This window comes from Purpureocillium takamizusanense, chromosome 7 (genome assembly GCF_022605165.1).
Source record: "Purpureocillium takamizusanense chromosome 7, complete sequence".
Taxonomy (NCBI): Eukaryota; Fungi; Ascomycota; class Sordariomycetes; order Hypocreales; family Ophiocordycipitaceae; genus Purpureocillium; species Purpureocillium takamizusanense.
The window spans coordinates 1033586-1051891 of NC_063074.1; the positions used below are offsets into that span (position 1 = coordinate 1033586).

Sequence of the window (18306 nt, forward strand, 5' to 3'; positions counted from 1 at the left end):
CTTCCCGACGACTTACACGGGTTGGCTGGGAGGGGCGGGTTGTGGAGAAGGCTGGCGGCCGTTGGAATGTTTGGCGCGTCGCATCGGGGCGATTGAGTTTCCTTCCCCAGAGCCCGTCGCTGCGCCACGCCCGATCTGGGGAAAGGGCAGCCATTTTCTTCTGCCTTTTCCCTCTGCCTTCCCCTCTCCCCACCCCCATGCATATACGACAGCGGGAGCGGCGTCTGGCTCGGGAGCTGCCGCTTCTCATCGAGGAGAATTTGTGTGTGTGTGTGTGTGTGTGTGTGTGAGAGAGAGAAAGAGAGAGAGAGAGAGAGAGAGAGAGAGAGAGAGAGAGAGAGAGAGAGAGAGAGAGAGAGATGGAGTGAGAGGGGGAGAGCATCAGAGAGCCAGAAGGAAGAAAGAGCGTGGCGAAGCAAAATTGAAAATAAAATAAAAAAGGCGCGAGGAAGTTGAGTGATCTGCCGGGGCTGTTGTAGAGCGTAGACGGGCTCGGGGGAGGGACGGACGGGCGTTGTCTTGGTGGGTAGCGTATACTTTGTATATATTATGGCGTTGGCCGTGGAGGACGGCCATGTTGCACGTACAGTATACAGTATACGTACTTTGCAGTTGGGTAGGAGTGCGATGAATGAATGATGCATTCCCTGCGCAACGTGCTGGCGGCTACGTACGTATTGAATACCTAGACAACACTCATTCCCGGAGATACCTGGACAATAACCATTCTCTGCATACCTAGACAATACTCGTTCTCTCTCGAGTCTAGACCCATCTCTTCCCCCTTCTCGGTAAGCCTCCTCATACATCGTACTACTACCTAGTAGTACTCGACGTCAATCGCAGTAGCCATACGTAGAACAAGTCTCCTACCGCCACGTATTGTCCCACCCGGCCTGCTCAATGGCAAACGCGATGGCGAGCCCCGCGAACCGGGCCATGTGCTGACCCACGTGCGTCAGTCAGCCTTTCTTCTTTCTTTCGTTCTTTCCCTCTTTACGGGTATATTTCCCATTGTTCCTTTTATTTATTTACTCCCTTTTTTTCAAAGTCACCGCTCACACACACACACACACACACACAAAACTCACCTCAAAGGAAAAGACGCCCGTCTCGTCGTCGACGTCGAGCGTGTCCCCCACGCCGTGCACGTACGGGTCGTAGTCGCCCGGGAGGCGCCCGATGGATCCCAGGGGGTTGCCCTCGGTGGCAAAGGCCGCCGGGTAGCCGAACTTGGTGAAGGACATGTAGTCGGAGCCGGCGTTGCTGTTTGATATTTTCGCATAGATGCCTTGTTGTCAGCTCTGGCACATGTGTTTGAGGGGGAAAGGAGTCTCTTCACACCCCTCTCTTCTCGTCTGGTGAGTGCTCCTCACGAGCGGGGGGGAGGGAGAGAAGAGAGAGAGAGAGTGCCTGGACGGATGGAAGCTGAAGCAGGCGGGGCAAAAGAGGAAGAAGAGAAAAGACTGAAGATGGAGACTCACGCGGGGAGCGTGTACGCGTGGGCGGGCAGAGAGGTATACTCCCTGGCCAGGTTCAGCGTCCAGTTGGTCAACGGGCCGTCGGCCATGGTCTCGACGAGGCCGATCGATTCTGTCGAGTTGCGCGCGACAAAGGCAACCATGTCCTGCTCGGGGGAGGGTGGTTAGAACCAAGCAAGCAAGCACCTTTGCCAGCCACGCCTGAGCATCGGCAGCAACGTCTCTCTCTCTCTCTCTCTCTCTCTCTCTCTCGCACGCGCTCGCAGGGGTCACACTTGTTTGTTCCCCCTTCCGCCCTACCAACCCAAGGTAACATACCATCTGGGCAGCACTAGGTCGTACTCACAAACTCGAGCATGGCGCCGATGCGCGCCCCCGACTCCCTCTTGTACCGGGCCACGGCCTGGCTGCCGAGGTTGCCGCCCTCCTCGGCGGCGTACCAGTGGAACTCGACGGGCCCGTCGCGGGGCGTGTAGCCGCTGCGGGCGAGCACGCGCAGGGCCTCGAGCACGGCGACGGTGCCGGAGCCGTCGTCGTCGGCCCCCGGGGCCGGCAGCAGCGGGAACAGGTAGTTCATCGAGTCCTGGTGCGCGCCCACCACCGTCAGCGGCTGCGAGGCGTTGCGCCCCCGCCGCGGCTCGAAGCGCGCGATGATGCTCGGCTGCGGGAACCGGTGCGGGAAGTACTCGAGCGAAATGTGCGTGTGGAAGGGCGCGGTGCGGATGATCTGCTCGGTCACCACCGCGGCGATGATGACCGCGGCGGCCCCTTTTCTTTAGCATCGGGCCGTATGCATGGAGGATATCTCTACTACGTCTATATGGTATGTATGCTGCGCATGCACAACCATGCGTCTCCTTGTGCACCCTAGGCGTGGTCTGGTGACAATGATTGCTCGGCAGGAAGAGGAGGCGGGGGGGGGGGGGAGTTGTTTCTCTCACCTCGGCGACCTGGTCGTGAATCCATTGCGCGCTCTGCTCGCCTGTCGTGCTACCAAAGTACCGCGTGTAATAGCTCGTCAGGTGCTCCAGCGCCCGGCGCATCTCCTCTACCGAGACCTGCTCGATGAGCGGCTTGACGAGGCGCTGGTTCACCAGCTCAGGGACGTCTGCAAGGGCGCAAGATTCCGTCAGCACTCTAGTATCCTCGCTCTCTCCCTCTCACCACCTTCGCGCACTTCGCTCCTCCTCCTTTTCCTGCGCCGGGGCCGGACATCACGGCCACCTTTCTCGGCAACGACATACGTGCTTTTCCCGCCAGGGCGACCGCCTCACCCCCTCCCTCCGCCTTCATCGCGCGATAGACGTCCTCGTGGTCCGTCACGTCGGAAAACTTGCGGCGCCGGCGGCGCAGGCGGAGCTTGTCGCCCTCGGTCATCCAGCGCGGCGCCGCGTCGCCCGAGACGTGCAGGAGGCGCGGCGAGGCCATCTCGGCGGCGAGGCCCGGCTGCAGGGACAGGAGCGCGTCGACGGGGTCGGCGTGCGCCTCGATGGCGCGGAGTATGGCTGGGTCGACGGCATGGGCATGATGGGGAGACGGCGGCGGCGGCGGCCTGAGGATCTGCTGCTGCTGCTGCTGCTGCTGCTGCTGCTGATGGGCGGCCGTGGGCGTGATGCCATGCACGGACAGCAGCAGGAGCAGGCTGCTCGCGCGCAGGGTGGACAAGAACAACATGATGGCGATACGTGAGACGGATGTGTCAGTTCCCTACGCCTCTTGTTTGATTTGAGAGGATACAGGCAGAGAGCCATGGCGCGTCGCTGATGCCGGACCGGGACCCCCGCTTATCAAGTTGGCATCGCGGGTACCGAACCCCCAGCTCGCGCTATCCCAAGAAGAAGTCGCCGTACGTGCCGCAGTGACGCCTTTGAATGGGGCAGGTAGGGGGTTGCTCGCCCGCAGGCACGGAGCTATGGCGTGCTTGCTCGGCGACGCAATACGTCGTGGAGCCCCAAGTCGAGGATGACGTCGCTGGCTGCACGCCGGCACAGGAGACTTCAGCACGATGCCATTCATTCCATCATGTCTTTGGGCCAAATGCAGCGGCCACACGGCGGCGGTAGCACGCCGAATTCAACTTGTACATTTGCAGACATGATCCGACGGCGCAGGCAGACAGGCACAGCCGCTTGCTACTGGGCAGCGTCCATGACCACCAGAGCGGCGGCCCATGCCTGCTCGCCAGCACCGCCGAAGTCCCTACAAACAAACAAACAAACAAACGGTCAGGCTTCCTCCGCGTTGCAATACATCTCATACTATGCCACCGAACCCCCCAGTCCCTCCCCTGGTATCATTCCTCCGTGTAAGTGTAATACTAAGACGTCTGCGTGTGTGTATGCTGTAGTATGTGCAATGACATAGAGTCGGGTCGCTCCCTTTGGCTTAGTTGCCGACGGCCTCGGGCTCCTTGTTCTCGTCGTAGCCGCAAGAGGCCTTGAGCTTCTCGACGAGCTCGACGTACCGCTCCTGGGCCTGCTGGGGGGTGATGGCCTCGTCGACGACCTTTTGCCAGGCGTTCTTCTTGGCCTTGCCCTGCACGACGCGAACGGTCATAGTGTCAGCCGAGGTGTTACCTCCCTGCCGTGCATCGCGCAGTATGGAAAGGGTGGAAAGGAGGGGGGAAATGGCCTCTTGGGACAATCAAGGCGCTGGGGGAGCGCACGAGGCGGAGGGAGGAAGGCTTGCCTTGAGGTCAAACATGCCGGGGGCGGGGGCCTTGGAAATGTCCTCGCCGATGGAAACCTTGTACAGGGCTGTCGTTGGCGGCGTTAGCAAGAGTGATTGATACAAGGGGCGAAAGCTTCTCCAGCACACGAAGGAGGGGCCCTCACCGTAGAGGTCGAGCAGCTCGTCGTTGCTCGGCTTGCTAGTGAGCTTCTTGGAGTCGACGACAGCCTTCTTGAAAGCTTCGCTTTGAGGGGCAGACATGATGGGCGGTTGGGGGTTGGTTTTTTTTCTCTTGGGTTTGCAGAGGGGCGGCGCGGGGTTGCGGTTCGTCGGAGAGGCGTCGAGCGTCGGGAGGAACGGATGGGTCTGATGCGCAAAAAAGTGCTGCTATTCCTGTGTGCTTGACGTGCGGCGCAGAAGCTCGTGATGATGGTGGTGATGGGAGGGTTGATGAGTTGTCGAGGGCAGAGAGACAGAGGGGAGGCGGTCCGTGGTGTGGCGCGGGGAAGGGGAAGGGGAGGGGGCGGGGGAGGCTGGAGCTGCAGTTGTGGCCTCGCCGCCCGTAGCGGAGGGAGATACGTACTAGGTAGGTAGGTGGAGGGGCTCACGGGGACAGCGAGCGTCGGGTGATGATTGGATTGGGCCGTGCGGAGGGAGGGTCGTTCGTTGGGGAGGGAGGGTGGAGGTGTCGCCGCCCGCCCATCGTCATACGTACCGCGGGCGACGCTCCTTCATCGCACGAGCCTGGGATGTCGTGGCACAGCAATCATGATGCTGTAGTGCTACGCACCGACGCCCCGTAACTGGACTGATGGCAGCGCGGCTGTCCACCCCCTCATGCTCTCTTTTGAGGGAATCACGACGAGCGCATCCGCGGACGGATCGTGCACGTAGGTAGCCTTTGGGCTAGCTTGTGGTGCCTGATTCCCCTGGCCACCAAGACACGAGGGGCACGCAACTCTATTTCTCTTTCTCGTATACGTGCCTGTATCATCTCGTCACGTCACTCCACCAGTCTCCCAGACCCTCGACTCCCTGGCCCCCAAGGGGAACGCGGCTGGAGCCCGGTGCGACCCGTCCCCGAGCCGTCATGTCTGAGACGTAGCCAAACGCTGTCTCATCCGGGAACCGCCGCCAACCCCCCGCCGCGTCTCGAGTGCCTTGCTTGCTCGGCCTGCCCACGTCCACGAGTTGCCGTTTCGGCGCGAGCATCAGAGGTGATCTGCAGTGAAAGGGCAAAACCCTCTTCAATGGGGGTTGGTAGCATCTAATCCATCTACCCTGCGTGGTCCGCCCGCATATCTCTCCAATGTCGTAGTATCTGATGCCCACATTCTACCTTGTAGCGAGGCATGGCCTGCGCGTCTATATGACGCCTCCTCCGCAAGTGTCCAATACGTGCAGCCGTTTGGGCTGCCGTCCTCATATGCTCATAGATGTCCAAAAGTCCCGTCACGCGGCCTCTCGTTTGCCCGCAAATCCGTAGGCCGGGCGTCTGGACCGCATTCCCTTCTCTTTCGCGTCCAGCGCTCCACTAGACGCCGTCGCACAGGCCCAGGTCGCCCAGCAGCTCGCCCGCGAGGACGTCGATGGCGCCGGCCTTGTTGTCCTCGATGCCAAAGCCCAGGAACAGCTCATCGTCGAGGAATCCGCTGTAGCGCCTCGCACGGCTCTTCCAGGCCATCGACGTCACGTAGAACATGTCGGACGTGTTGGTGGCCTCGTGCCGCTCGCGACCCGAGATCCACAGCGGCCGCTTGGACATGGCGTGAATGCGGAACGGCGCCTTTTGCTCAAACACCATCAGGTACGGCTCGTAGACGCTGTGGAAATTGTAGTATGTTTTGTGCTGGTAGATGGTGAAGATGAAGGTGTTGTCGTCGGTGGCCGCGCACCCCGCGTCCGCCTTGCGGCACATGGTCACTTTGAGCGAGTTGGTCGCCTGGTGGATCGACTCGAGCTTCGGCGCCGGTCGCGGCATGTACTTGGCGATGCACTTGGAGTCGCGGGCGCCGGCGCGCGCGGCCAGGTCCGGCCCGACCGACCCGTCGTCACGGAGCTCCGTGAAGACGCGCGCAGGGTAGATGTCCTGGTGGACGTACTTTTGCCCCTGGTTGTCCCAGAACATGAAGAAGTTCTTTTCCATCTTGCCGTAGGGCGCTGGGCGCTGCAGCTCGGTGGCGTTGCGGAAGTCGAACGCGGGGACGGGCTTGTCGCCGTTCCAACCGATCAGGCCGGCAAAGTTCTGGACGAACTGGCCGAAGCAGGTGAACCTAGAGTTGGACCCAAAGGTGATGTAGGGCTGCTCGGGACCGAACAGGACGCGGGCGTCGTGCGGCCCAATGTTGAGGTTGAAGTACTCGAGATCGCCCTCGCATTTGCCGCCCTGCGTGGGCGGGACGGGCAGCGGCGCGGGAGGCGCGCGGCAGCGGAGGGCGCCATCCCACACGATGGCCTCGCAATGCACCTCCTTGAACTCGATTGACGGCTGCTCGTTGACCTGTTGGGCCACGACGACCCAGATGTCGTCGGCGTCGGGGTGCGGCAGGATGTTGGGGTTGAAGGCGCTGATGCCGCCAAAGTCGATGCGCAAGAACTTCTTGTCGGGCGTCGACACGGAAAAGACCTCTTGATGCTGCAGCGGCGGCTGCTGCTGAGAGCCGGTAAAGTCGCTCGGCGTCATGCTCTTGCCGTCTTCAGGCGACGCCGCCGCCCATTGCGAGCCGTGTGCGCCATCGTCGTCGTCGTGCTGGTCGGCGTTGCCCTTGGCCAGCTTCTTGGGCTTGGAGTCTGGCTTCGGCCACTGCAGCTTGGATGCGTCTGACCAGCTGCGAGTCGACAGACCGCCGTAGTGCGACGCTGCGTAGAGCAGGACGAGCGCCAGGCCGACCAGCAGGGCCAGCCGGTGGACGTTTCGCAAGAGCATGACAGAACCACTCGGTGCGCGATCGATGCCAAGCTCAGGAGCGCAGTGTTAGCGGCGGACGGTCGACAGCAGTACAGCAGGTAAAGTAGTATGTATTGGCGGCGGCGGCGGTCGGCGTCAGCGGGCGGCAACGACTGCAGCACACAGTCAATCGTCGTCTTTGTTGCCTCCCCCTGATCGTCTTACGCGGGACGCACGACGGGGAGCGGGTCGTTGTTGGTCGTGAACGAAAAGGATGGAAGCTGAACCAGACTTGCGCGGGCCTCGTCTGCCATGGCGCGCAATGGCGGCATCCAAGGAGGTGGGAGTCTGGATCAAGAGAAGAGAACGGGTTCGCGCTGCAGGATGATGACAGGGGTGTGTCGTCACGCTCTACCTGCAGACGTCAGATGCGAGGGTAGGGGGGTGGTTTCGACGACAGGATCAAGCAGGCACGCAAGCAAGCAAGCGATCGAGAAATTAATTGAAAAAAAAAGGTCGACAACGGCGACGAGTGGACAGGAATGACATGTAGGTACAAGGTTATTCGGAACGCCTTGCGGCTCAGCTGGTGCCGTGTTTGGCAGCCCGAGCGCCCTTTTTTGGTCTCCCGTATCTTTCTCTCACCGTGTGCCCTTTGGCATGTGCCCACCACGCTTGTGAGCGTCTTGATCTGCAGCGATATGATTGTGCTTACCCGTCAGTGCATTAGCGGTGACGCCGCTGCCCACGCTGGCCGAGGGCGCGCTGAGCCAACCAACTTAGTGGGGGCACGGGAGCCGTAAAATTACTGCAGCTGTTAGTGCCGGGGACGTCTGGAGAGTGACATCTCGGGCCTTGACTCGCGCTCAGACTAGTATTACAGTACCGCTCGTGCGGACTGTCGCCTCGCCGCACTGTACAGCCAGCCACCATCGGCCTGATGCTTCCAAAACAGAATCAATCGTCACCGTCAGATCGGCTGATTCTCGCCCGAAGCCACCAACGATCTGAGACAACCTGATCGTGAGGCACGAAATTTGCGTTTCGTGCTGTAAATGCTTTCAAGTACTAGTAAATGCCTTTTTCTAATAATACCGAAAAACGCTAAATGCTCTACCCATATATGTCATGTATCACATATCCATGTTCCAGCTCAGGCCCGGTTGTGCTTCCCTGGCGCCTCAGGCAGCGTCGACCTGTACAGCCAGCTCGCGAACCGCACGCTCGGCTTGTCGATGGACCTCGTCACGAAGTCGGCCAGGCACAGCGTGAGCGGCATCAGCAGCAGCTGCGGCACCAGGAACGCCGGCTCGAGCCCCGTCGGCCCGATCTGCGGCAGCGACCACCAGTTCCCCCACTGCGGAATCGCCTCGAGCTGCTTCTCCGTCTGCCAACCGACCATCATGTACAGCCTGTTACCAATGGTCCACAGCACCGGGCCGTGGACCAGGTACAGCGCGTACGAGATGCGGCCCAGGTACTGGCAGAGCCGCGTCTCGAAGAAGGCCTTGAGCCAGCTGATGCGCGGCACCGCCGCCACCAGCAGCGTCCCCGCCCAGAAGAGGTAGAACCACTTGTAGCCGAAGACGGCCTGCGGCTTGAGCAGCGACAGGTAGTACCAGCCGCGGTTCCTCGCAAACTGGTCCATGTCGTTGTTATGGCTCGGCACGCCGCCTAGGTAGATGCTGATGGCTAGCATGTGGTAGACGATGAACATCTTGTACCTGCGTAGGCGCTCAAAGACGGCCGGCAGCTGGCCCGCCTTGGACAGCATGTCAAAATAGCACAGCAAGGTGCCCGCAAGGAACATGGAGCCATAGGAGCCGTCGGCAATGTACAGAAAGTAAAAGATGAGGCCGACGAGGCACCACACGCGGGCCTTGCGCGTGCATCGCGAGAGCGCCAGTATCGTGCTGAAGACGATCATGGACCCCCTCATCTCCACGGGGATGGACCAGATGTGGCGGTGAAACGTCATCCACGGCTCGCCGCCCTCCTTGAAGATGAAGCTGAAGTTCTTGAACTCGAGATAGAAGGCCCACATCTCACCCAACCAGGTGCTCTGCGGAATGGTTCCCGTGTCGACCCAGTATCCGAAGAGATGCCATGACGTGGCGTAGACGAGGACGACGGCGACGAGCGGCATGTAGAGCCGAAAGAAGCGCCTGAACAGGGCCGATGCCAAGTGATCGCTGAGGCCGGCAAAGTCGCCCTTTTCGATGAGGGACAGCGGCTTGAGGGAGAGGACATAGCCCGAGAGGACGAAGAAGACGGTCACCGAGTAGTGGCCGCCGGTGAAGAAGGTGCGCACGCCGGGCAGCGTGGCAAAGTAAAAGTTGCCCTCGAAGCCAAAGGCATTCTCGAAGATGAAGGGGTTGCGCACCCAGAGCTCGTGGTGGTGCCAGTAGACGAGGAGAGCCGCGAAGCCGCGCAGGCCATCCAAGTAGGCCGTCGGGCCTGGGTTCTGAGCACCGTGGGACGACAGCCGCAGCCACGGCCTGAGGCGACTGAGGATCTGGCCGGGCTTCGACTTCCACGACGACGCCTGCCGGCGGCCCGGGTAAGCAATGTCGGAGTCGGAGTCGGACGAGGCGGCGGCGAGCTTTGCCTCGTCCCAATTGTCGCCGCCGAGCAGACCGGACGAGACCGAGGGCATGACGAGGGTCCTCGAGGGGGGGCCGGTGTCAACGCGAACAACGACGCGGCTCGCGAGCTTGCTGTTGCGATGACGGTGATGTTGATGGCGACGACGACGACGAGCAACGGATCGCGGCGACTCAATGCGGGTCACAGACGCAGCTACCGCGCTCGTCGTGCACGACGGATCTGGCGGCGCCGCGGCACACAGGCAAGGGCCGCATGTGGGATGACGCCGGGGGGCGGCGGGCAGGCATCTGGGCCAGGCGTACGTACACTGTGGACAGACGTCGATGCGCACAGCCTGCGTGAGGGCGTGCCTTGCACTGGCAGACAGGACACACATGGGTGGATGGAGACTCCCTGCTGTGGCGCGCACACTCTGGCGCCTTCGTACCGGTACATCCAGTGCGAGACGGGCTTGGAGGTACTAACTGGAGGTTCGGCCTCGGGTGACGCAGTGCCTGCTGCACCGTAAAATTTCAGGCAGGGCGACCTGAGCCTAGAAGCCCGACCGAGGCTCGCTCGGCCCTGGACCCTCCCCCCATCCCGTCATCGTGTGTTCCCCCCCAATTCCCCCATCTCCCCACCCCCCACCACCACTGACCAGACCAGCAAACTCCCACCACCCATCAGTATCGCACCCATGACTGATAGCAATGATCGTCCCCTCCCCCGGCTTGTGGGCTCGCGCCTCCCGGTCCATGCCCTCTCGGACCTCGCGAAGGCCGCTTCTGGCCAATGGCCCGCACTGAATGGACAAGTCCCTGCAACGGCGCGCTCGACGGATCCCAACCGAAGTCCCAATCTCGACCCACTGCCCTCCGCTGACAAGCCTTACAGGCCCTTGCAAGCCTGGCCCGAGTGTGGGAGGCGGGCGGGCGCTACCGCGCGAGTCGAGCGCTGCCCAGCGGCTCGCGTGCATCGGGATTCGGGACAGCCTTTGGACTGGACAGGGCTGGATGGCTGGCTGCCATGCTACGTTGGTGGGTAGTACCTCCCATGCCATCTGGGTTGCCTTGTGCGCGCACGCCTTTGCCGTGCGCCGCCAGTGGGTAGGCAATTTCCCTTTTCCTGGGGCGGGTAAGGTAGAAGCACCTCAGCGCCAGGCGGTTTTCCAGGTTCCCGCGCGCGCGCAGAAAAACCATATCGCCATTCAGTGCCTGAGCGGGCTGCGGCCACAGCACGTGCTGGGCTTGGCCAGGCCGCTGGCTCCCATCCCGATGCCCACCCCCGGCTAGAGAGAGATACGTAGAGGGTGAGCGGGTGGGAGTGAGTGCGCCATCACGCCTCCACAGACTGCCCGTCGCATGTACTACGTATCTTTTTTTGGTCTTCGTAAGTGCGCACCAAGTTTGTCCCGCGTTTTGACTTGGCAGACGAGGTACCGTAAGTACTGTACTCTCGCTGCGTGACGCTTTCTCCCCCCGCCGTCCTTCCCGCCAAACCAGCAACGCCAACCCCAACTCTTTTGCTCGGCATCCATCCAGCCTCGCCTCGTACTGCGCTGCCTGCGTCTCCGGCGTGGGTGCTTGACGACTCATATTCGCTCGTCCTTGCGCCATGCTGGAAGACCACAACGGCACTCCAAAGGATCCCTGACAGCCCCTGCGTCTTACTCTTCACCTGCAGCGCCTGGCCGGCACCTCGCCCGCAAGTACAAGGCCGCCAGCCATGAAGAAGATGGACACACCGCCGCTCACGCCCACGCACAAATTCGCTCCCGTCAAGCTTCCTCCCGTCAAGCTGTCGCCAATGAACATTCCCTTCCCGCGGCGCCTGAAAAAGGCCGTCCCCGTCTACGTGGCGTGTGTCCTCCTCATCTTCATCTACTTCAACATCGACGCCTTCCCCCGCATCACAGACGACGAGCAGGTGCCGCCCCCTGCAAGGCTTCCCGGGAGCACATTCCCGCAAAAGATATGGCAGACTTGGAAAATTGACCCGCTGCTCTTCGGCATCACGGAGACGGTGCGCGCCACGACATGGCTGCAAAAGAACCCCCAGATGCGGTACGAGGTCATCACCGACAGCAACGAGATGACGTACGTCGAGGAGCACTTTGGCCCCGACGGCGTCAACCGCCCGGACATTGTCGAGTTTTACCGCAACGTAAAGCTCCCCATCATCAAGGCGGACCTGCTGCGGTACATGATCCTTTACTCAGAGGGCGGCGTGTACGCCGACATTGACGTCGAGGCGCTCAAGCCGTTCCACCGCTTCCTCCCGGAGCGGCACAACGAGGAGGACTACGACTTGGTCGTGGGCATCGAGGTGGACGAGCCGCAGTTCAAGGACCACCCGATCCTAGGGCAAAAGTCGCAGTCGTTTTGCCAATGGACCATCATCGCCAAGCCTCGGCACCCGGTGATGCTAAAACTCGTGGAGAATATCATGAAGTGGTACAAGGGGGTGGCCAAGAAGCAGCGCGTACCCATCTCGCGCGTGGAGCTCGACTTTGACCAGGTCATCACGGGCACGGGCCCGTCAGCATTCACATCGGCGCTGCTGGACGAGATGAACCGACAGCAGCCCAAGGGCGCGGCCAAGGTGACGTGGGACGACTTCCACCACATGGACGAGTCTAAGGTCGTGGGCCGGGTGCTGGTGCTCACGGTCGAGGCCTTTTGCGCCGGGCAGGGTCACTCGGACTCGGGCAACCACGGGTCGCGCGGCGCGCTCGTCAAGCACCACTATCACGCGAGCAACTGGCCGAGCCGGCACCACCGCTACAACCACCCGGCGTACGGCCAGGTCGAGGAGTGCAACTGGAACGTCGAGTGCGTGCAGCAGTGGGACAAGGACGTGGCTGGTTACGAAAAGCTGTCGGCCGAGCAGAAGAAGGCCAAGGTGGCGGAGCGCGTGAAACAGGTCAATGGCGGGTCATAGAGTCGGCCGTCAGGCTGCCAGGGGTTTCGGCGTTTGTTGTTCTACTACTACTATCACTACTACCGGGATTGCGACCGTCCGGTATAGGAGCGGCAGTTCTTCAGCCTATAGACGGGGGTGGGCACGGCATTTGACGCATATCACAATTGTATATACCCAGCTGGGTCGTCCTTTGTACTGTACAGTACGAGATACGTCACGAAGCGCGAGGCTCGGGGTTCTTGGTATCTGGATTTCGGGTCAACAGATATGTACTTTATCAACATTTCACATGATATCAAGTCTCTTCGCGATGTTCCTGTGCGTAGGATACACGTCGCATATCGTAGATACATTCCACGTTGTACATGGTCTTAGTTCTTTACGAGCTTTCCTGAGCGTGAGCTACATGTCGTATATCGTAAGTCGCATTGCGCAGCACTGTACTTGCTTAGGTACTTCGCACAATGCGTACAGTAACGCCGGGCACATGCCGTGGTGTTTCTCTCTTTCGCACAACACGAGCAGTCATGTCCGCGCCACATTCTCGTCACGCGCACCGCCGCTCTCTCTCTACCCATCTCTCAGCTCAGCCCCGGAGCGGTGGCGGCGGCGTCGGCGGCGGCGGCAGCGCGTGCCAGCGACGAGAAGACGGAAGCCACGGTGGAAGAAGATGCAGTGCCCAAGGGTCGGAAGCTCGCGCCGCCCCGCGGCCGCTGCTGCTGGGCCATCAACGCGCCAACGATCGGTGCTTGAAACCACCGCCTGCCGGCCCGTGCCCTCCCCCGTCCCATTCCTCCTTCTCCCCATCCTCCCCGCCGCCGTGGCGGACCCCTGCGATCCTATTGCTGGAGCGAAGCACGCCGGCGGTTCACCACGATGGAGATTTGGCGATCAGCGAGCCGTGCGGCGGCGGCAGAAGGATCACAAAACGGGCCCAGCGGGGAGAGAGGTTATTACAGGACTCGGGGGATTTGTTTTTGTCTCATACGTGCTATCTCTCGCAAGGTTGGTCGGCACCTTCATCATGTCCACCACACGCACACACGCACGCACGCACGCACGCACGCACACGCTCACAGGCTGCAGTAAGCGGGCGGCAACCCAAGGTGAGGTATGTACTCGTACCTACTTCGTACGTGGGTAGGTAAAGTGTAAGCTAGGTAGGAGTTCGTATCGACGCCGGACTGATATGCCGAATGTAACAACAGGGCGACCAATACGGTAGTGTAGCAGCGGCATCAGCCATCACCAACACACGCGAGACACACATGCGCGCACATAACACTCACTCACACTCTCACACACACGCACATGGTAATGCAAAGTACCGCACTGCCCCAAGGAGAGACAGAACAGACAGCGAGCAAAGACCGACAAGAACCGCCCATGTATGTCCCACGCCGGCCAGCCAGCCAACCAACCGGACCGCGCGCCCGGCGCGGCATCCACCCCCGGAAAGGTCTTCACATGTCACCGAAGCGGGTGCCGGGGGCCCCGTTTTGGGAAGACAGCTCCGACGCTTACATGACGGCGTCTTACTCTTGGTTGCACGGCGCCGGGGAATTTTTTTTTTTGTTTTTTTACCTGTTCGCGTTACCGCTACATACAGAACTGTGTAGTACCTTGTTGGAAGGCGACTGCAAGTTAGACGCCTTGGTTGATCAACCTCAATTATCCCTTCGACATGCCCCCCTCTTCCTCCCAGACCCCCAGCTGCTGCCCCCTGCTATTGCCCGCACCAATTATTCAAAGTCGTAGCCCAAACTGTGCCCATAGTAGAAGCTAAGAAAAGCATGGCAGGTGGCCACCTCCGTATCGGCAGCAACTAATAAGGTTTGCTGCAGGCTACTGCTGGTGCTACTGGTTACTGGAAATTGCGAGGGGATTGCATGCGCTTTTGCGCTTCGAGATGGTGGCCTCGATGCCTCAACACTGCACCAGTGACATGCAGTTCCGGGGGGGGGGGGGACTGTCTGTCTGCGTGTGGCGTCAGTCTTGAAGCTTGGCCCGCTGGTCGCCGTCTTGGATCTGGACTGGGGCCGGTGTGGCTCCCACGTTTCTGGGCTGGCCTTGGCCTTGGTGCGATGCAAGTACCTGTACTAGGTACCGGTACCTAGCTTAGCTGCCTGGTTACCCTTGTGGCGCTGGCGCGCGAATTTGGAAAAATCGCTGCAGACAAAAAAACGAGACAAGACAAGAAGAGGAGAGTGGCGCTCGAGCCGCACTGCAGACTCAGCGGGGAAGCCTTGCCCCTTCGTAATTGCCCGCGCCCACCCGCATCCACCCACGCCACCCTCCACAGCAACACCCACACACACCCACGATCCACTGAGCGGGCGGCCCTTCTTTTTTTTTCCTCCTCTGTCTTTTGTCTCCTTCTCCCCGCCAGGCTCGGTTACAGCTCCGCGGGGGCGGCGACGTCGACGATTCTACCCAACCCAGACCCAAAGACCAGGTCCCTAGTACATAGCACCCAGGCCAGGCTTTACTGGCCCTGTTTCTCTCAGCAGGCCGCTCGGCCAAACAGACGACGAACCAAAACCCACCCCCAGCTTTCTCGGTCCTCGCTGGTCTGCCGCCCCCCCCCCTCTCATCTCGTTTTCTGGCTCTGGTCGAGTTCGGGTGGCGTTCCTGCAGGAGGAGCAGCGAACCATTCACTGCCCGCAGACACGACGGGGACCATCACAACCAGCATCGGAGGGACCCCCCAGGGCAGTCAGCCGGGCATGTGATGATGGCCACTCAGTTCACGGGGCGTGGCGGCTGCCGCTTACGAACGAACCCTCTCATGACAACGGTAGAGACAGATACGAAGAGCGAGAGAGACACACAGGTGATGTGTCTGCGCGGCGCTTTTCGGGAGGGGCGAATGGTTCGTCTCGTCTCCCTGTGAAGGAGGTTGGCCGATGAGCGATAGGCGATGCACACCGTCGTCATCCTACAGCACGCCGCAGATATCGTACCGCACCCACGGGGCGCACACCTGCACACGCGGTCGCACACACGCACGACCGCCCGCCCGTACATTACGAGCGAACCGTCACAACAACAAGGCGACCCCCGGCCGAATCGCGGATGCGAGATAAGCAGCGCCTAGTGGCGGTGGCACGACGTTCGCCCGCCCTGCCCACCCGCTCGGCTGAACTCACGCAGTTGCGCCCAGTGCGTCGTACTTCGTACTTGCGAGCAGGACCGACAGGCCGCCGTTCATTCGGCGCCATTTATTTTGGGGGGCGGCAACACAGCTGACTTGATAGCCCTGGGAAACGGGGTGGCTCGACGCCATGAATCGATCGTCCATACGACTGCCTGTCTGACTCTGGCTTAGGCCCATGGGCCCAGAATACTACTGCTACTAAAAAAACAAAGTGCCTACGGCTGGGCTCCGCTCCCTGCGAAGGCGCGATGCGGCAAACAGAGGAGATGTCGCCCACGAACACCCCCCAGACCCCCATCGCCTGCCCACCGGCATGGATGGCTGGGTGGACAGATGGCATGATGTAGAGAGGGCGACCAAAAGCCGCGTCTGCTGTCCACCGCGTCGCCCGCTGCAAGGGCCCAAGGATCTGGTCCACCCGCATCCCACTGCAACACTGTCGGTGGCCGCCACACGCCGCGGTCCCGAAGAGGTGGAGTTCCCTTTATAGACTTTCTCGCGACAGGGCCTCGTCGCCGCTGTGCCGCATTGCTACAGCATATGTACAGCATATGTACAGTATATGTATGTACATATGTTCCAGTGAGACGCTGTTGCTGCCCTGATGGTTGGGCTCTCATTCTGCCGGCATCAGATCCGCCTCCCGGTCTGTCAGCCAGGCCAGGGGACGATGCTTGTTTTCGTTGGTGAAGAACCAAGCACCGTGTCCGGCACTGATTGAGGTTAGGAACTTGCCCGTTGGGGAGTCCGTGTGAGTTTCGCCCGCGTTAGCCCGAGATTGGGGTGGGTTGTGGATGGATGGACGGGATGGGATCCCCATGCGGCGCTGCCAACAGCCACAGCACATGGGGACGCACACACACACACACACTTAGCTCTCTCTTGCCTTCCCGTGTGCAAGATCCAAGGCCGGTACCTAGCGTCAGCCTGGCCCGCTCGCCGTCCTCGTCGGCTTACATGCAATAAAACTGCGAAAAGGTCCGCGCCTCATCTCCCGCCTCTCGCCGCCCCCCCCCCCCTTCCTACCTCTTCACCCGCCTTTTCTCACTCTCACCGTTACTTTTGGATCAAATCGTCACTCGCTTCGTTTTGTTCCTCTCCAAATCAACCCTCAGAAAACACCGCAACCATGAAGTCGTTTGCTGTCGTCGCCGTCGCCCTGGCCACTCTGGCCGCTGCCCAGAGCCTCTCTGACATCCCCTCGTGCGCGCTGCCCTGCCTCGACGACGCCGTCAAGGCGTCCACCAGCTGCGAGACCACCGACATCCCGTGCGTCTGCAAGGACATGGAAAAGGTCCAGGGTGCCGCCGCAGGCTGCATCCTCAGCAAGTGCGGCCAGGATAAGGCCCTGAGTACGTTTCGCCCGTCTCTCACACATCCCCTTCACTCATGCCCCGCCACGCGCCATGTGTCTGAACTGGTGTATACAATGTAACTCGGCCTGCTGACACTCTCTGTTCGACCTCATAGACGAGGTTCTGCCTGCCGCCAAGAAGCTCTGCTCGGCCGCCGGCAAGAACACCTCGTCGGGCTCTTCCAAGCCCACCAAGAAGCCCAGCGGCACGGCCACGGCCACGGCCAGCCCTACCGTCACGGTCCCCACGCAGCAGCCCTCGACGACGGCCCCTACCGGCCCGCCCACCGTCACCGCCGGCGCCGCTGCCTTCGCCCCCGTCGGTGGCCTGGCCGCCCTCGTCGCCGTCCTGGCCCTGTAAGCGGTATCAGCCTTACGGGATGAAACTGCTCACGGGACGTCACGGATCGGAGCCGGCTTATGGAGACCACCGCAAGGAGTGAGACGTGCGCGTCACGCGTAACCTGGAGCGGTGGTGGGCTTGGTGGCCGCCAAGGCTTGTTTTTGTACCTTCACTTCTCTCTCACACACACAAACACACACTTATCACATAGCCTCGCCTCGCGGCTGACTGGGTGCCCGTCGCCATGTTTTCTTGTGCCGAGGGGGACACAGTTTTGCTGCTTGCTTCCCCTCCCCCGGTTACATGCATCACGGCGCTCAGGGATGTTCAGTCATGACCAGCGGCTTTTGCAGTTGGGTGAGTGAGGATGACGCGGCGATGATAGACGCGATATGTGTACGGTAGACTTTGGAACATATTGTTTAATGGGCCCCTCTCCCAACCCCCCCCCCCCCTCGGGCTCACACCCGCGCGGATGGGCCCTGGGAGCGCGAAACGGATATTATATTATATATATACCTTGGGTTTGCCGACAATGTGGCCCATTTACCCCACCTCGCATTCGCTTGCGCTGAAGACCTTTGTCGTCGTAGCGTGTAACTTGATAACGTAGCAGTCGCAGTTTCTTGTACGTACTCGTAGTTGATGATGATGATGATGATGCGACGGCTGTGGTGCTGCCCGCTTGGCGGCGGGCTCAGGCATGGGCCTTTTGCTCTGGACGGGGGACGGCGCTTGGCGACGCAGCCCGGGGGGCGTCCACGAAGCCAGTTCTCGCCGGCGGGGCCGCATCGCCATCGCGGAGGGCTCATTGTAAGCCCCACGGCCAATGTGGCACTCAAATAGGGTTGAGCACTTTTTTTTTTGGTTCTTTTCTTTATTCTCTGTCCCACGGACTGAGAGAGA

At 60.9% G+C, this 18306-nt stretch overlaps 6 protein-coding genes across 7 annotated transcripts; 2 read left to right on the forward strand and 4 right to left on the reverse strand.

Annotated features, from left to right (window-relative positions):
• Positions 1 to 645: 645 nt before the first annotated feature.
• On the reverse strand, positions 646 to 3224 carry JDV02_007615 (Bacterial leucyl aminopeptidase). 2 transcript variants are annotated; one of them, XM_047989123.1, is made up of 6 exons: positions 2726 to 3224; positions 2423 to 2589; positions 1828 to 2208; positions 1485 to 1627; positions 1092 to 1266; positions 646 to 944 (listed from the first exon to the last, which is right to left on the reverse strand). In XM_047989123.1, exons 1-6 carry the CDS (start codon positions 3153 to 3155, stop codon positions 870 to 872), a joined length of 1371 nt encoding a protein of 456 aa, XP_047845122.1. In that variant the 5' UTR covers positions 3156 to 3224; the 3' UTR covers positions 646 to 869. The 2 variants fall into 2 exon arrangements, with proteins under 2 accessions (XP_047845122.1, XP_047845123.1); XM_047989124.1 differs by lacking the exon at positions 646 to 944 and having other exon boundaries at positions 1092 to 2208.
• A 642-nt stretch (positions 3225 to 3866) lies between these two features.
• Positions 3867 to 4412, reverse strand: ACB1 (acyl-CoA-binding protein (ACBP)/diazepam binding inhibitor (DBI)/endozepine (EP); the record flags this gene model as incomplete). The annotated part of the gene is made up of 3 exons (XM_047989125.1): positions 3867 to 4016; positions 4170 to 4237; positions 4316 to 4412. 3 exons carry the CDS (start codon positions 4410 to 4412, stop codon positions 3867 to 3869), a joined length of 315 nt encoding a protein of 104 aa, XP_047845124.1.
• Positions 4413 to 5685: 1273 nt separating this feature from the next.
• Positions 5686 to 7077, reverse strand: JDV02_007617 (uncharacterized protein; the record flags this gene model as incomplete). The annotated part of the gene is made up of 1 exon (XM_047989126.1): positions 5686 to 7077. The coding sequence occupies one exon, from the start codon at positions 7075 to 7077 to the stop codon at positions 5686 to 5688; it is 1392 nt and encodes a 463-aa protein (XP_047845125.1).
• A 1007-nt stretch (positions 7078 to 8084) lies between these two features.
• JDV02_007618 (uncharacterized protein) lies at positions 8085 to 9973 on the reverse strand. Its single transcript, XM_047989127.1, has one exon. The coding sequence runs from the start codon at positions 9692 to 9694 to the stop codon at positions 8192 to 8194; it is 1503 nt and encodes a 500-aa protein (XP_047845126.1). The 5' UTR covers positions 9695 to 9973; the 3' UTR covers positions 8085 to 8191.
• A 968-nt stretch (positions 9974 to 10941) lies between these two features.
• JDV02_007619 (uncharacterized protein) lies at positions 10942 to 12846 on the forward strand. Its single transcript, XM_047989128.1, has one exon. The coding sequence runs from the start codon at positions 11350 to 11352 to the stop codon at positions 12562 to 12564; it is 1215 nt and encodes a 404-aa protein (XP_047845127.1). The 5' UTR covers positions 10942 to 11349; the 3' UTR covers positions 12565 to 12846.
• Positions 12847 to 16724: 3878 nt separating this feature from the next.
• Positions 16725 to 17485, forward strand: JDV02_007620 (uncharacterized protein). The gene is made up of 2 exons (XM_047989129.1): positions 16725 to 17055; positions 17174 to 17485. The coding sequence occupies exons 1-2, from the start codon at positions 16833 to 16835 to the stop codon at positions 17416 to 17418; spliced, it is 468 nt and encodes a 155-aa protein (XP_047845128.1). The 5' UTR covers positions 16725 to 16832; the 3' UTR covers positions 17419 to 17485.
• The last annotated feature ends 821 nt before the right edge of the window (positions 17486 to 18306 follow it).

Bases quoted from the DNA above. Each gene is read 5' to 3' on its own strand.
- JDV02_007615 (XM_047989123.1), bottom strand. From the start codon at position 3,155: ATGTTGTTCTTGTCCACCCTGCGCGCGAGCAGCCTGCTCCTGCTGCTG. The intron at 1,628-1,827 runs GTGAGTACGACC...TCCCCCGAGCAG, and splicing joins TCGGCGCCATGCTCGAGTTT to GACATGGTTGCCTTTGTCGC. The intron at 945-1,091 runs GTGAGTTTTGTG...CACGTGGGTCAG, and splicing joins CGGGCGTCTTTTCCTTTGAG to CACATGGCCCGGTTCGCGGG.
- JDV02_007618 (XM_047989127.1), bottom strand. From the start codon at position 9,694: ATGCCCTCGGTCTCGTCCGGTCTGCTCGGCGGCGACAATTGGGACGAG.
- JDV02_007619 (XM_047989128.1), top strand. From the start codon at position 11,350: ATGAAGAAGATGGACACACCGCCGCTCACGCCCACGCACAAATTCGCT.
- JDV02_007620 (XM_047989129.1), top strand. From the start codon at position 16,833: ATGAAGTCGTTTGCTGTCGTCGCCGTCGCCCTGGCCACTCTGGCCGCT. The intron at 17,056-17,173 runs GTACGTTTCGCC...TCGACCTCATAG, and splicing joins CGGCCAGGATAAGGCCCTGA to ACGAGGTTCTGCCTGCCGCC.